The sequence below is a fragment of the Elephantulus edwardii genome, unplaced genomic scaffold, assembly GCF_000299155.1.
Source record: "Elephantulus edwardii isolate Elephantulus edwardi_28Jun2011 unplaced genomic scaffold, EleEdw1.0 scaffold00116, whole genome shotgun sequence".
NCBI classification, from domain to species: domain Eukaryota; kingdom Metazoa; phylum Chordata; class Mammalia; order Macroscelidea; family Macroscelididae; genus Elephantulus; species Elephantulus edwardii.
The window spans coordinates 4,875,940-4,892,990 of NW_006399866.1; the positions used below are offsets into that span (position 1 = coordinate 4,875,940).

Consider the following 17,051-nt stretch of genomic DNA (forward strand, 5'->3'; position numbering starts at 1 on the left):
AACAAAAGAAACACAGTAAAATTCTTCTATTGAAGAAACCACAAATTTCGCCTGCTCCAGAACAGTTATGGGTCAGGCCAAGAACAGCCCACTACTGAGGCCAGTTCATTACCTGTACAAGTCTCTCATCCCAAAACAAGTCAGGATGGGAGAAAGACTCGTCTTCTCCTCCCATCAGGCTGAGACTCACGAAGTCACCAGCAGGGTCCTTCCTCCTGTCCCTTGTCCTGTACTACGGGTGATGAGGCCCTAGCCTCCCAGCTTAGCTCTGTCCCAGTCTACACAGCTCATTGTGCCCAGAGCAGAAATTAAAACGTGCACTAGAGAGAAACCCTCAAATGCCCCATCATCTCCACGATACAAGTCACATAGCAGAAGGCAAAATAAAACAGCTCTAATGGAAAGCGAAAGCAGCCAGCTCTCAGAAGACACGCTCAAACTCTGTCTGGTTGGTAGTGGTAGGATTTCGGCTCTGGTTGGTGGCCTGCTGGGTGATCTGGCTGCCCTTCCGGCGTGGTGGTGCCAGGTATTCAAACATGGACGTCAGGTGAGTGGAGAGCATGTTCTTGAGGTCTGAGGGCATGGGGTCAGACCAGAAAAAGTCGTGATTGAGGGCATCATCACTGTCAATGCGCTGAGCAGGATCCAGCACAAGCAATTTGTCAATGAGGTCCAATGCGTAGGGGTCACGCACGTAGGCCTTAAGCCTGTCTTTCACTTTCCGTTTCTGGCCTTTGGGCAGTTCCAGCTTCTCAAACAGTTCGTACTTGTCCACATTTGGCCAAACCTGGAGGAAGTCAATGAGAAAAGGTGGAGTTAGAGAAAGGTGTGCACAGCTTGTCTGAAGCATCTACATCTACTCGGTTGTTCCCTAGACATCCCAGGAAGGAAAACTCAACTCTTCCAAGTGAGGGGGCAGCAGCTGTCATGTACTGGCCATAATCACAGAGCCAGACCTTTCTATAAACTGCGTGCGCACATTAGGAACCAACCCTAATAAAAGTATTACCTCTGTTTTACAAAGACAAAAGAAGAAACCTAACAAACCTTAGGAAGGAGTTCAAATAGCTTACTAACAAATTAAATAACCCCAGAATTAACTGGTGATGGCATTTAAGGCTTGACCACAGGCCACGCAGCGCTTCAAAGCAGGCTCTTCCTCCTCTATCAACCACCTTTCCAAGGGAAGCTTTTGGCCACTACCCTTACTCCTGTCCTACCAGGTGGACTCTTGGGCCTCTGCACCCATGGGGACCAAGGGCCTGGGCAGGGTGAACACGCACCTCAGGGGTGATGGAACCACAGAGCTGGCTGATGAGGGCAAGCTGGTGCTGCTCAGTGTTGCCTTGCATAATAGGGCTTCGGGTCCACATCTCCGCCATGATGCAGCCTGCACCCCACAGGTCAATGGGGGGGCCATAGTCCCGCTCCCCTGGAAAGAAGAGTGTAATCAGGAGGGGTCTCCCATGATTCAATGCCCTCAGACCAAGAGCCCAGGAAGTCACAGCTGGGACCAGGCAGGTGCACAGGCCCTGCTAACAACCTCTGAATGCCCAAGGATCCTCACCAAGCAACAGTTCTGGGGGCCTGTACCAGAGTGTCACCACACGGTTGGTATAACGGTTGGGCTGGCTGTTCTTGGCCAGGCTGAAGGCTCGGGCCAGCCCAAAGTCGGCCAACTTCAAGACTCCGTCTCGGGTGATGAGCACATTAGCTGCCTTCATGTCTCTGTGCAGGATCTGCAAGAAGGATAGAGGGAAAGGCTCAGCCAGTCACATCTACCACATTGAGAAAGCACATGCCAGCCCAAGGCTCACTTTCTGGTTCTTACCTTGTTCCTATGGATGTAGTACAGCCCGTTGAGAAGCATCTGCATGACCCTTTTGATCTCAGACAGTGTGAACTTGACTAACACATTACTCAGCAGCCCAGCAAGGTCATGTTCACAGAAGTCAAATACTAGGTATATACTGCCCTTGCAACGATTATAGGGGGAAGCTGAGGAAGGAAGAATCAGAGAAGATAAGAATCAAAATTCTAGCATCCCACAACCAGCTCCTACTCCCTCCAAACCCATGAACTGCCTATTCCCTCCAGAGCATTCATTTATCTAATCCTTTACTGACAAAATATATGTAGTGTGGCAGGTCTTGGGGATGCACCAGCTACAAGGGCAGAGCACTGCTATATTTGGGCTATGAGGAGGGAATTTAAGAGCCTATCAGTCTTTAGGGAGCTAAGCTAGCAGAAAGGGGGCACTTCTCTGGTGGTTTGAATCCACTACATGTCAAGGGAGAAAGAAGGACAATCTCCTTCCGTGCGATTTATAGCCTTGGAAAGTCCCCTGAGGGGCAGGTATTAGTTGGTTCCAACTCAATCACAATTCAATTTTTTTGAAATGGAAGTTTCCAATTTAGGAAACAAAGACCTTGAACCCTCCCTTTCTCCATAAACCCCCTTTTTCCCATCTGAATACGGAGAACAAAATTCAAACAACTTACCTTTAGTTCGACAGATCTCAATCAAATTGACCACATTCTCATGTTTCAGAAGCTGGAGAATCTTGATTTCCCGTAAAGCTGTGATGGGAAACTGGGCAGAGAGAAAGACAGGGCATGAAATGTGAGTCTGAGGCTTTTGTGCTGGAGTCTGTAACAAGGAAACCATATCAGAAGAAATAAGAATACAGGCTCTGAAATAAGCAGCCTCAGATCCTGTATCTGTAAAAGGGTTTAACAGTAGTACAGTAATAGTAGTGTTAGGATAAAACAACCAACCAATGGAATGAATAACTTTACTTAACACAGATTCTTTACTGTCAGTCAGCAAATGAACCATCATTCCCTCTACTTTAAACTTTTTAGCCTTATGCCTGTGTTTAACGTGCTGTGTGGTAACAAAAACAATTTTTAAAATGTTGTTTGAGCATTGATCAATTAATTACATAACAGACAATGTACACAAATGATATAAAACACAATACGCATAAATGAAGCACAATGTGTATAAGAGACTGGATGAAAAACAAATTTTTAAAAAATGTTGCTAAGAAATTAAATTTCTGGTAGCACAGTACCCTAGCTGCTAAAAGGTTGGTGGGAGAAAGATGTGGTAGTTGAATTGCATAAAAATAGACAGTCTTGCAAACAGGATGGTGTAGTTCTACCATGTCCCAGAGGTTAAAGCTACCAATTAGAATCAATCTGGTGACATCTAAAGGCGGAAAAATGGGTCCCTGGGGGATTGGATCAGAGCTAAAATGAAGTAGATTAAGGGGCAGTAATCCTCTTCTATACATGCCCTTCAATATTTTTATTTTTAAAGCCACGTGAGTGTCCTTTTCTTACTTTAAGTGAAATAATCATTTATTAAAGAAATCGTTCTCAAAGGCTTCTGAACTCTGAACTAGGGTGCACTCAGGCACGCATAAACTCCCCCCTCCTAGACCCAATCACGTCGAAAACAAACAAATGTTTCAGAATGTTTGGATTAAAGGATTTCGTGTGAAGGTCAAATTCCCAGTAATGTGGCAATTCCCACAACGACTACACAGAAACGGAACCTGTCGATAAAGAGTCCTGGGGAGAGCAGGGTGAAACCAACACTGTTCGCTGGAGCCCGCAGCCTTGCTCACTCAGCCGGTACTTACCCCCTCTTTCTCATTCTCCATCAGCACCTTCTTCAGAGCCACCTTCTGGCCGGTTTTGCGGTGCTTAGCCTTAAACACCTCCCTAGGCCAAGAGGGGAAAGAGGGAGACCTCATTAAGCCGTTTCCATAGGGCTCGCCCCTCCCCCACGAGAAGAGGCAGGCGGGGGAAGCAGCCTCATCAGCTGGGCAGGTACGGGGTCACTCGGCCACCTTACCACCCTGGGTCATAGGACCCCGCCCCACCCCGGGCCTCTGCTTCCTTCCCTATAGGCTCTCCTCTTCACCCGGTATCTCGCATTCTTCATCAACTCCCCTCTGCAAGCCCTCTCTGGCCCCTACTACAGGCCTTAGACTCCTCCCCGCCATCCGGCCCCATCGCGCCGGCAGATCCGGCGCGGCCTGGAGAGACTATGGGACAAGCCTAGATCTCGGCTGCTTCCCAACTACTTCCGCCAGACTCCGAACACTCCGACATCGGATCTGGAAGGTGTAAGTACAGGGAACCCAGCTACTCAAGGTTCAGTCTTACCCAAAAGTGCCTTGGCCGATCTTGGCGAGTTTTTCATATTTGGTTACTTCATCACAAAAGGGGCACTCCACTGAGTCATACTGCTTTGCCATGGCCGCCTCCAATGCGCCGCCGCCTCCAGCTGCCGCAGGTATAAATGCCGTCCCAGGTCCCGCCGCCGTGCTCCAGGCCCCACCACGACCACGCCACTTCCGCCTCCACGCCCACTTCCTGCCTCGCGGCGCAGACCCCGCCTCTTCCGCCCGCCTCCCGCCGCCAGGCCCCCTGGGACTTGTAGTTCCCGGGAGGCCAGAGGGAGCCGGAGCTGCAGAGGCACCTCCGCCGCCACCGCTGCCCCCGCCGCCGCCGCCGCCTCCACTGCCGGTGGCGGCTCCGATCGGGGGCGCAGAGAGCCGAGGTCCCGAGGCTGGGGCTCGGGGCGGTACGTCCCGCTGCATCGGCCCGGGCCGCCGCTGCTGGCGAAGCTGCTTGCTGCTCTGGCGCCCGATCTGGGGCCAGCCGCAGTGCCCTGCTCCTCCTCCTCCTCCGACGGCACCGCCTCCGCCGGGCTGCGCGGAGAGGCGAGCGGGGGGGGCGGTCCCCAACCCGCGGCCTGGGGGCTCCCTGGCCGGGCCCCGGCCCGGGGCGTCCAGGTTAGGGGGCGAGACTGGAAGAGCCGACAAGGAGGCTGCCCGACAGCCTGGGAGGGGGCGCGTTATAAAGGGGGAGGTGCCCCGGCCTCACCCTCCCTTCCCCCTTCGCCCGCCCCCTCCCTCCTCCCTCCCACCCTCAGCGGCCGCACCTGCCGCCGCCGCTGCTGTCGCCGCCCGCCCGCCCGCTGTCCGCCGGCCGCCCTCGGCGCGTCACCGCCCGCGGCCCCTCCCCCGTTTTCGGAGGTGGGGCTCCGTGCCCGACACCTGGCTGTGGGGCTCTCCTCCGCGTACCTCAGTTTACCACCCCTGGCCGGCTGCCGCGGGGAACCCCTTCCTTCACAAATCGGATTTCCCCCCATAGACGAAGGCGAGAGACGCCAAGGAAGAAGCTTCAGGGCCTGGGAGGAGAGAATGGCCCCCGCTGCCGCCTCCCCCGGCCCTTTCCACCCGTCGTTGATATGGCAACCGACAGCCGCCAGGGGGCGCGGCGACATTGGAAGCGGCGAGCCAGCAGCGCCTGGGCCTCGAATTACCGCACCCCTACCTTATCCTTACTGTACCAGAGCCATTTGAGCCCATGAAAATAGCTAACCTTTATTGAACATCCCTCTGGGCTTCAGGAGAGCTCCCACTGGATCCTGGCAACAGCTCCCATATCAGGATCACGAGCCCATTTTACAGAGGGAGACACTGAGGTTTGGAGACGTGAGGTCATTTGCCCAAGGTCAGTCATGCAGTTACAAAGCTGGGACTTGAATTTGGGCTTTTAGAATGTGCAAAGGATTCTTGTAGTTCAAGTTAAAGAGGAAAGCAGTGATGCTATTTGAGGTCTTCTGTCCTTGTACCAGGCATTGAGCTGTCCGTTCACCCACCATCTCCCTCCTAACCCTAGGCTGTCCCCCTGACCATCCTTCTGTACCTAACCCAGCATCTTCCTGGCATCTTCCTAGCAGAGCTTTGAATCACTTCATACCAGCCTGACCCCCCCGTGGAGAATCAGCTCTACTAAATTAAAGTCTACATTAACCACCTGGGATCTTGTAAACTAAAGATTCTGATTCAGTATATCTGGGGTGGAAAGGCAGATTCTTAGCAGAAAAACTTATTTTATCCTAGAAGCCTCCATTTTCTTCCTGCAGCTCTGCCCAATGACCAGCACCCTGTAAAGCTGTCTTTTCTGTCTTCCACACCCCTTAAATCTGCTTTCTCCTCTCCAACCCTCTGCAGATGAATCCTGAGTCCTGGCCACTCAAGTCTGGCCTCTCCGCAGCACTTGCTAGATTATTCTGAAGTGAAGTCTGCATGTATTTCCCACCTTCTTCAGACCCTCCACTGTCTTGTGACATCTGGGTCTCTTTCCACATCATTTTCACAGGTTGTGACAACAAGATTCTTACCACTTCCTGACTCCAGCTTTCCTACCTTTAGGGTACTGCTTCCCCTTATCCCACTTATTTCAACTCCCCAGAACCACTCTGCCTGCAGAAAACCCTCAGGATTGTTCCCTGGCTCTTCCTCTACACTGCCTGGCCTTGAAGCCTTATTGCAGGCAGTAATGGGTTTGGTGATATTGATATTCCAAAAACCCTGTTCTGGGGCAAAGCCTCCAGGGAGGGCCTCCAGGATCAATGTGAGGAGTGGATGGCCTCTCTGGGCAGTATAGAGCTGGTTTTCAGTAGTTCTGTGATGTATAAGGTAATGATAGGCCAACTTCATGGGTCTGCTATTAGAAACAGAGTCCATTGGATAAGCTGGAGTAGGGGAAAGCAGGGAACATAAAAACAGTAATTACCATCTATTGAGGGGAAAATAAATGGGCCCAGCCCTACACTTAAAACTGTAGACCTACACTTAAAACTGTATAAGAATTATCTCTAGTCACATTTAACCTTATGAGAGAGGTACTGTTTTCAGCTCTATATGTTGTTGTTGTTGACTGACTTCAAGTTGAGCACAACTCATAGCAACCCTAGGAACAAAAGGCTTGAAGCCCCTCTACAACTGTCGACATTTATCAAAGTTCATAGAGTTTCTGAAGACATGTTATTTAGAAAGTAGAGGCCACTCCTGCTTCCAAACCTGTCGTAGTTTGTTATTGTTTTTATATGCCATTGAGTCGCTTGTGATGTATAGCGACCCTATGTACAGCAGCTCTGAATGCTTCCCTGTCCTGGGCCTGTCTCACTAATTCTGACACATCAACCCACATCCTCCTAGTCACTGTATCAATCCTTCTCATCCTGAGTCTCCCTTTCCTGCTCTGTCCGTCCACCCTTCCAATCATGATGTCCTTCTCCAAGGACCAATCTCTCCTGGCCATGTGCCCAAAGTAAATGAAGCAGAGCTTCAAAATCCTAGCCTCCAAGGAAAGACTTGGCTTCACCCTCTCAAAGACAGACCTGTTTGTTTTCTTGGCAGTCCATAGTATGTTCAGGACTCTTCTTCTCCAGCACCACAACTCGAAGGCATGTATCATCTATGATGAGAAACCAATAGCAGTATGTAATGCAAGGCATTACGGAAGTGACTGGTGATCATATTGAGAGGTGGCTGGGAAGGGAGGGTTTGACCAGGTAGCTGATTGTGCAAGGAATGGGGAGGTTGCAGGGAAAGGGTAGAGACAAGTCACATGTGCTTGTTGTGAGTGGGCAGTGAATGTATTGGTTATTTCTGTAAGGAAAGTGTCTTTCACCTGCTAGGTAAAAGGCTTGTCTGTCAGATATTCTTCTAACAGTGAACATCCAAATTGGGACAGACTAGGAAAAAGGATTGGCCATCTACTTCTGAAATATAACTGCCTTTGAAAACCCTATGTACAGCAGAGCTCTATATACTGGGACTCAAAGGTGATGTTATTGGCCAAGGTCAAGCATCTGGCGAGTGGCCAAGCTGGTATTTGAACCAGATCTCTGTGGTGTAAAACGTAAGATTTTATCCATGTCGGTTTCAGTCCCATCCAGGCTGGAGATGGGGCCAAGGCAGAGGCATGACACAGGCTGGCCTGGAGGTAGGAGATGAGGAGATAAAACACAGGACTAGTGAGGGGTCTGCCATGGGTCTGAATGACTGTCATTCTCAGACTCTCAGACCAGCACCCATACCGGTTTCCCACGAGGCCCCCACTAAGCCAAGTCCTGTTGGCAGAGGCCTCAGTATAGATTCCATTGGCAATGTCACCTCCACCCCATCGTCCCTGCCCTGACCTAACATCCGCAAGTCACTTCCCCTTTGAGCCTTGAACCCTCAGGACACCTTAGGTGGGGAAGTAGGTCAGGGGGTTGTTTTTAGTTTACTGCTATTGTATGTAATAGAAACAACATAAGTAAATGACTTTAATAAACACATTTATTCTTTCATAGTTTAGAAGTCCAAATTCAGGTCACTAGCTCTAGGAGAATTCTTTCTTTGTCACTTCAAGAGGAAAGTCCTTGGCTCCTTTCAATATCTATGGGCTTGATGTCTCTTAAAGATCTTCATATGTCTTCCCCTGGGTCTAGGAGGTTCTCAGCAGAGAGGCCCTGGGTCCAAAGCACCAAAGGTTAGGTGCTATTATTAAACCTAAGTTATGAAAGAGGAAACTGAATCTGAGAGATGGAGTGGCTGGCCCAAAGTCACTTAGCCCAGAAGCAATGGAGCTGGGATTCAAAGCTAGCTCTATTCCCTCTCAATGTGAAAGGTCGTTAGCAATTACTCCATACTGCTTCCAATATCAGGCAACCACGTCAACCCAGGGGAAAATATCTACTGAATATGTTGTTGGTTGCTGTTGAGTTGGAACAGATTCATTGCTGACACTCCAGTGGGTTTTCAGAAGCAGAAAATTGCATGGGAAGAGATTGCTCGTCTTCTATAAAGCAGTTGGTGGATTCAAACTCCATGCCTTTGGGATTATGGCACAGCTTCTTACCACTGGACCACCAGAGCTCCCTACTAAATATCTATTGTGGTCAAAATAGATGAGTAGGGCATTCTGGAAGCTTGAGTTCTCTTTGGAACATATAAATAAAAATAAGTGATAGTGATAAGAATTATCACCTCAGTGTAGATGTTTTCAAGATCATGGAAAGGATGTTCCGGTCTACTCACTCATACACTCGCTCATTGCCATCAAGATGGAATTGATTCATAGCTGACCCTCCACTCAGTTTCAGGAGCCGTAAATTACATGAAAGGAGACTGCTTAGATTTCTCCCAGGGAGCCGCTGGTGGATTTGAACCAGCAGAGAGGTGTGGCCTTTAGGTTCACAGTGCAGCTCCCTACAGACAAGAGCACCAGAGTTCCTTTCCCATACTATTAGCAGGGGGAAACAGGCACAGAGAGGACAAACTACTTGTCCATGGTAATACAAGTAAGGACTGAATTTGGGTTTGCATGAGCCAACTGTTTTTGGCTGCTGTTGTTGCTGTTGGGTCTAGCGACCCTATGAATGAAAGATCTGAACCCTATTCTAAAGTCTCCCTTTCCTGATAGTACATGGTTAAGCTATAAGCAAATGAATCAGATTGGGGGAAAGAGGCAAGGAAAAGGGATAGAAATTTGAGCAGGGTTCCCAGGGACAGTATGACTCAGGCCAGCTCTGGAGGGACTGGAACAGATGCAAAATATTGAGCCAATGGAGAGAGAGTAGTGTCTTGGGTGTGAATCCAGCCCCAGCAAAGCCTGGAGTTAGGAGAGCAAGTTAGTAAGCTAAAGGGTGCGAAGGCTGGGATAATCTGGCTTCTAGGCAGGCTAAGGGACAGCCACCCACCAGCAGGTCTCCAGCCACACTCTTAACGGCCACTCGAGGCTACACAAAGGGGACTCTGAGCTTGGCAGGGCCGCCACACTGAGCTCCATTCATTCTTCCAAGGACACCAGCAACTCCCCTGGCACCAGGGCCAACTGCAAGGCGGGCCCTGTGCTGAGGGGCCCCTGCCAAAGCACGGAGTCCTGCTGTGGCTCACACCACGAGCCCACCCATGGAGGTTCCCCTGGCCGCTGCCAGCCTTCCCCTCGCCTGACTCATTCCACAGCAAAAACAACTGGTGCTTGCCAAGGCCCACAATGCACTCCCATTTGCTCCTTTCATTCAGTAACCCCGGGAGATAGGGGTTACCATGTCCCCATTTCATAGATGAGGAAGCCAAGGAACAGGTCAGTCATAGGTAATATAGCAAGTCAGGAGGAGGCTGGACTGAGGAGCCAGTACCCACTGAAGTTACCCCTTGCAAGTTACCCCAAGCTGGGGCCATGTCCTGGGAGAGGAGATGGGGGTCCCTCTATGTTAGGAAGGCCCCTGTTATCCTACCCGGCAATGGGGACCCCTCTATCTTCTGACATCAACCTGAGACAAAAAGGGGTACTGGCCTCAGGGGATTGACCCTGCCCCAGCTGCATTGGTCCACTGGACAAGTGGTTCATCTTCAAACCATCAGGAAGGCTCATGCAGATCACCCCAACCCCCTTATCTCCCTGTCAGAGGGTGACACCAAGGCCATGTAGGTAGCCATTTAAAAACCCATATTCTGCAGCTGGACTAAGCAGTTTCCAACTCCAGGTGACTTTTGGGGGCTCAGTTTCCACATCTGTAGAATGGGACAAAAGTAATATCATTTACCTTGAAGAGTGAAAGAATGAGCTCTGTGGCTGGAATGCACTGAGCAATTAGAAGATACTAGTTGCTGTTATCATTGTCATAAGGAATGCAAGAATCCATCTGACATTGAACTTCCTCCTTTACAGCCCTGGGTGCTAAACCAAGATCTAGAATAATAACAATGTCAGAGCTACTGCAAGCTGACTGTGTAGTATGATCCATTTTAAAGATGAGGTGATTGAGGCTTTAGAGGCAGAAGTAACTTGTTCACACACACAGAGCTGGGGTTTGAAGCCTCTGGTTTCCCGCCCCAGCCTGAGCAGCTGCTGACATCCTCTGCAGGTGTGGAGGATGACCTGCTTGACAGGAGGTTGCATTTCCTTATCTGCCCTGTTCATATGACTGTGCACATAGGGAAGGTGTTAGGGTGCAAAAAGTACCAGGGAATCCAGAAGGGCAAGCTGTAGCCCAATCTGTGCCACTGACCCACTGTGCGAACTGGGCAGTCCCTCTGCCTTTTTGTAACTTGGTTTCCCCCCTCTGTGTACAGTGAGAATGTCAGGCAAAATTATTCCTATGTCTCTGGCAGCTTGAACACAAGAGATCCTGCCTTGGTGAGCACAGGCCATATCTGTGCCAAGCCCTGCCTGCACTCACAGACACAGAGGGGAAACTAAGGCTCACTTAGCAAGTTAGTTCCCCAGATCAAGATTCCAAGAGACCCTAACGGTAAGCCCAGTTTGGGTCTGAGTGGTCCTGAGTCCTTGGTCCTAACTGCAAACTCCCCTACCACAGTTGCCAATCCATCACCTGGATACTAAGGCTTACAAAACAGACCTGCATGCAGACCTGCCTCCCTGTCCCTTCTTGTCTCACTGGCCAAGGCCCCTGAAAGCTGATAGAGGGCCCCAGTGGCCCCTGGCCCAGTGGGCTCCATTCCCAGAGTTTGTGGTTTGCTCCTTAGACCTTCTGGGTCCCAAGGGGTTGCTGTATTCCCCCTGCTCCCTTGCTGCTGAGGCCAGGGAGGTGACCCAGAGGGGCCAGGATGGGGGAGGCCCCAGTCCCCGCCCCCCTGCGGAGAGGGTGAGGAGGGTGGGGCTGTGGGAGTTTCACTGGTTTAAAAATACACAGAGGAAGCCAGTGAGGGCTTGAGAAAGGGGAAGGGGAGGCAGGGAGGCACCTCATTACTGATGTCCACAGCTTCAAGTGGCTACTTGCTCGCTGCTCGAGGGATCCGCACAGCTCGCCAGGATGACAGAGGGGCCCAGAAAAGCCAGCAAAAAGTTCAGTGAGTGCAGAACTGTGTCGTCTTCTATCTTCCCGTGTGTGTCGGTCTGTCTGAGTCTCTCACTGTGTCAGTTTCTTTGTCCCTCTCCTTTCTGTTTTTCTCTCTGTCCATCTCTGTCTCTCTCTGGAGCTGTCTGCTTCTAGGTTCATATACCACTAACTCTCCAGCCCTTCTTTCTCCCTGGCTGTTTCTCTGATGTCTCTCTTTGCACACCTCTATCTGTCTCCATCTCTCTCCATCTCTGACTATCTAATCTCATGATTGACTGTGTTGATGAAGATCTCTTTCCTCTCCCTCTCTGCCCTACTCAGCTCAAGTCCATACTAATTTCAAATTGGAAGTTACTGGGGTGAGGCATGGGGGTGCATCATGGATGCTGTTGTCCCCCATCCTTAGCAACAGTGAGACTGGGACCTAGCACTTTCGTGAGAAAAGAGCCCAGAAGTACGAACTAGGATCCTGGGCCGGGGGCCACACTCACTGTTACTTTTGCTGCCCCAGATCCATCCCCTCTGGTCCTAATGAACTTGTATCATCTCCTAGAACCTTTGCTCTGACAGCAAGAGTGGGAGGTGGTAGAGTAGAACACAGAGTTACATGTACATTTCACAGATGGGAAATACCAAAGTCCAGAGGCTTGCACAGGGCCATATAGAACCACAGAGATGCAGGCAGTAGTTCACGCCCCTGGACTCTGGGCCTCAGTTTCCCTCTGTGTCCCACTACTACTTCTACTGCAAATGCCCAGGAGATAAAATAAGTCATGCTGATGAAGGAGGCAGCCCTCTGGCCATGGACACAGTTTCTGCCCACAGGTGCCCTTTCTAGTACAGAGCTCCAGCATTTTCTGACAGCTTTTCTCAGGAGGCAGGAAGGCCTGGTTAGGGGCTGACAGGGGAGGGAGCAAACTCTGATCCAGGAGTCCAGCACCTGGGTCCTAGTCTTGGCCCAGCCATGGGCTTGTTGTGTGACCCTGGGCAAGTCCCTTCTCCAGTCTGGGCTTCCTGTTGATAAGAGTGTCTTACCTGTATCTCAAGGTGGTTGTGAAGATCTGAGGAGATGGAGGTTGTCAAGGAAGTGGAAAAGGCCAGTCTTTCCATTTTGCTCATCTGGGGGCCCTAAGAATGTCAGATGATGAAGGCTGGGAGGAGGGACCGTCCCACAGCTGGGGGTGGTGGAGGGAGATTTTTCACCCCCCTGCGGAAGTGAGGTGATGGTATCATCCGAGCACTGCCGCCTGAGTCAGGAATGTGGGCTCAGCTGACAGGAAACAGAACCGCAGAGAGTGTGACCCTAGACCTCCAACACCCCTTCACATTTCACGACAGAGCTCCCACCCCGCCCCCACATGTGTTCCTGGGGTCACTTCACTGTTCTGAACCTCAGTGTTCTCATCTGGAAAATGGGTAGTTAGAATGAGACATGGAGTTGTGTTGAGAATTCAGTGAAGTAATGCATGCAGCAAGCTCAACAAGAGCAGAGGCATTTATCACACAATGACAATTGTCACCATATTGTCATAGCTTCCTATTGAGGCTAGCTTGTGTGCCATGCACCCTGTGAAGGAAGTATGTTACCTACATGCTTGTCTTCAATCCTTCCGCTGCCCACAGGAGGAAAGTAGATATTATACCTCTCACATTACTGAGGTAGAGAATGAGGCTCAGAAAGGTCTAGTGACTTGCCTAAGGTCACACAGCTAAGATACGGAAAACTAGAGATTCAAGACCAGAACAGGACGACTACAAAGCAATGATGTCATGCCACCTCTTGGGAATGTGTTAACAATTAGAGGGCGTGTCAGGGAAGCCCTCCACCCTCCTTGGACCCTCACTAAGTGATAACTGGAAATAGTGTTATTGCTGCTAGCACTGTCTTTAACCCTTTTTTTTTTTTTACCATCTCTGCCAGAGTTCTTCAAGTTCAAGGGCTTTGGGAGTCTCTCCAATCTCTCCCGGTCCTTTACTCTGCGTCGATCTTCAACCCCTATAAACATTCAATCCCATCTGGAGCCTGACACCTTTGAAGCTACACAAGATGACATGATCACAGTTCCTAAGAGCCCTCCAGCCTATGCACGCTCGAGTGACATGTATAGCCACATGGGTACCATGCCTCGCCCCAATACCAAAAGGGCCCGGGAACGACAAGCTGCACATGAGGCTCGGGAGGTGGATCCTGAACCCCACCTGATGTCCCGAGGTCTACCAGACCCTCCAGGCCCAGAGAAAAACAAGGAGATGGTGGTGCCAGCTGATGTGCCCCTGGACAACACCCCTGCATTGGAATCCACTCCTCCAGCAGAAGAGGTGAAACCCACAAGAAAACCCGAGAACCCTAAAGTAGACATGGAAGAGGAGGAAGGTCCCAAGGATGAGTCCTCAGAAAGGTAGGTCTTCCGAGGAGGGGGAGTGGAGTGCAATCTGCAGGATTTGTGTCTCCAGCCTCCTGTCAAACATAACCCCAGAAAGGATGTCCCAACACACAACTGGGTTTACAAAAAAGGAAAAGAAACTTACATGTTGTTAACCAAGCGCTTCCTAGGCCTAGGCTTTGTGTTAAGACTTCCACTTGTCATTAATTCTCAAGGGGGGGAGGAAACTCAATGAGAAGGGACTGTTATTATTTGCATATGACAAATTCAGAAACTGAGACTCAGAGAGGGAGGTCATCTGCCCAAGGCAGGCTGCACAGCTAGCAAATGGCAAAGCTGGGGTTTGAACTGAGGTCCACCAGACTCCAAAGCCATAAACAACCTCCAGCTCAGGCCTAGGCCACTGCTCAGGCCTCACTCCCCCACAATTTACTGGATCCCTCCTTTGTCCTGGTGCCCACCCCCTTGTCATCGTCTTCAGTTCTATTGGAACTTCTCCTGGTTTAAAAATTTTTCAGCTTGGTTATTTGTTGTTGTTGTTGTTGTTGTTGTTGTTGTTATGTGCCATCGAGTCGCTTGTGACTCATAGCAACCCTATGTACAACATCCCTAAACTCTGCTCTGTCCTGTGCCAATCACACCGTCTCCGACACACCCATCTCGATTACCCCAGTCACTGAATCCATCCACCTCATAGAGGGCCTTCCCCTTCTGCACTGTCCCTCTACCCTACCAAACATGATGTCCCTCTCCAAGGACCTGTCCCTCCTTGCAACATGTCCAAAGTATGTTAGACAAAGCCCCAGAATCCTTGCCTCCAAGGAGCAGCCTGGTTTGACCTTTTCCAGTATGAATCTGTTTGTTTTCCTAGCAGTCCATGGTAGTCTCAATACTCTTCTCCAGCACCACAGCTCAAAGGCATCAATTCTCCTTCTATCCTCCTTAGTCATTGTCCAACTCTCTGATGCATAACAAGTGATTGCAAAGACCATGGCCTGTATCAGACGCACCTTAGTCTCCAAAGAGACACCATTGCTCTTCAGTACTTTAGAAATAGAGTATATTAATTTCCCAGGGCTACTGTCATAAATTCCACAAAGTGAGTAGCTTACTACAACAGCATTTTATTATCTCAGAGATCTGGAGGCTGAGAGTTCAAGTCAGAGGACCGAAGAGAGTGATTTTTTTGAGGGCTCCAAAGAGGATCTTTCTTTGCCTCTCTTCTGGCTTAGCTGTGTTTCTTGGCAACGTCCCATGGAATCTGTTCTCTGTCTCCCTGGTTCTGTGTGTCCTTTCTTTGTGGACACCATCCGTGTTGGATTGTTTGTTCACTGCTGTTGAGTTGGATGGAACCAACTCATAGCTGACCCTCTCTGAGTGGCTGTATGTTGCACAGGAGGAGATTGCCCATTTTCTCCTACAGAGCAGCTGGTGGAATTCTCACCACCCTTTTGGAATTGACGGCACAACTCCCTACCCACTAGATTCAGACCACTTTACTCCAGTATCTCATGTTAACCTACCATCTTCAAAGATCTTATTTCCAAACAAAATCTCATGCACAGGTATCAGGGATTAGGGCTTTAATATATCTTTTGGAGGAATATAATTCAATCCATAACATACTGAGTCCATTTCATGCAAAAATACAAATAATGATGATGTGACAATAGTTTCTGTTCAGTAATTATTTTTAGTGGGTGCGAAAATAATTGTTTTCTCACTGAAAACCCTGTTGTTGGTGTGTATTGTTGAGTCAGAACCAACTCCCAGCTGACCCTTCAGAGGGTTTTCAAAGGCAGTTAATCACAGATTATCCATCTTTCTCCTGTGGAGCAGCTGGCGAATTCAAACCACATACTTTCAGGGTTGCAATGCAGCTTCATACCACTAGCATGCCAGAGTTCCCTGAAAACACTGTAGAAGAGTTTATTCTTTTTAGAATCCTACATATGGGAAAATTGAGCTCAGTAAAGGTTGTAGAGCTAGAATTTTAGCTGGAAATTTGACTGCCTCACACTTATCCATCACATTGTAACAACCACATGGCTTTTACATCTAGGGCCATTTTCTTCATGTTCCTGGAAGACTGCCTCTGCCTGAGCCAAAGCAATTAATAGATTTTCAGTCCTCAGAATCTTTGGCTAGATCACACCAATCAGGAGTACCTGATTGGAGGAAACACACAACTGAATGAAAGTAATCTGGTGATAGGTTCTGGGACCTTCCTTGGGACATCAGACAGCTTCTGTGTGTTGGGTTATAATTTAATCTAGACTGCACCAGCAAGGAGTGGAACTCTATAAAGCTACATAGTGAATCCAGTGTAGGCTTTTCCTCTTACTGGCTTTATGACTTTAGACAAATCCATTCCTCTCACTGTTTCTTCATCTGAGAATAGGCATGTGATAACACCCATTTCATATGGTATAGTGAAAATTATAGGATTATATCCTTCCAGAATCTTAGTTAGCACAGTACCTGGCACACTGAAATGTTCGATACATGGAAATACTTCTGATTAATAAAATTAGTACTTTTTCACCTCTCCTGGCTCATTCAGGCTCCCTTTTCCTGTCAAACGCTTCTAAATGTAGTTCACCCAGACGTGCAGGATTAAGAATTGTGTGTCTAGAATGGAAGACGTGATGGGCCTGAGGGGATAACAGGTACCCCAAGGTCTCAGATGCATGCTCTGGGAATCCTGGTACCTTTCATCCAGGAAGCTGACAATCTGAGGGAGCAGGGTGGGCGTGGCTGATGGGCGTGCCTAAGGAGGAGTGTCCTGTCAATGAAGTCGCCATACTGAGAGGGGCGCAGTGAGGTGGAAGAAGGGGTGGGGTGTTTGGGGGCGTGGCATTCCTGAGTCCGACACTCTCCAGAGTGAAAGCCTTGCGTCAGGAGCGGAGGGGCGTGTTCGGGGCGTGGCCGAGCAGCACAACCCGGTGGAAGGCGTGTCAGGGGCGTGGACGATGAATAGGCTCCGCCCCCGGGCTCTGCCTC

At 49.7% G+C, this 17,051-nt stretch overlaps 2 protein-coding genes across 2 annotated transcripts in view; one reads left to right on the top strand and one right to left on the bottom strand.

The window, feature by feature from the left end:
• Nucleotides 1-273: 273 nt before the first annotated feature.
• Nucleotides 274-4,381, bottom strand: CDK9 (cyclin-dependent kinase 9). Its single transcript, XM_006892529.1, has 7 exons — nt 4,179-4,381; nt 3,650-3,731; nt 2,502-2,592; nt 1,832-1,998; nt 1,568-1,739; nt 1,284-1,432; nt 274-787 (listed from the first exon to the last, which is right to left on the bottom strand). Exons 1-7 carry the CDS (start codon nt 4,268-4,270, stop codon nt 422-424), a joined length of 1,119 nt encoding a protein of 372 aa, XP_006892591.1. The 5' UTR covers nt 4,271-4,381; the 3' UTR covers nt 274-421.
• Nucleotides 4,382-11,637: 7,256 nt separating this feature from the next.
• SH2D3C (SH2 domain containing 3C) overlaps nt 11,638-17,051 on the top strand; it is a 41,867-nt gene continuing 36,453 nt past the window's right edge. The window contains exons 1-2 of the mRNA XM_006892530.1: nt 11,638-11,674; nt 13,586-14,063. Coding sequence (XP_006892592.1) covers nt 11,638-11,674; nt 13,586-14,063 — 515 coding nt within the window. The remainder of the gene's footprint in view (nt 11,675-13,585; nt 14,064-17,051) is intronic.

Coding starts and splice junctions, on each gene's coding strand:
- CDK9 (XM_006892529.1), bottom strand. CDS start 4,270: ATGGCAAAGCAGTATGACTCAGTGGAGTGCCCCTTTTGTGATGAAGTA. Junction 1,999..2,501: donor TGAGATCTGTCGAACTAAAG/GTAAGTTGTTTG, acceptor TTCCTTCCTCAG/CTTCCCCCTATAATCGTTGC. Junction 1,740..1,831: donor ACTACATCCATAGGAACAAG/GTAAGAACCAGA, acceptor TCCTTCTTGCAG/ATCCTGCACAGAGACATGAA.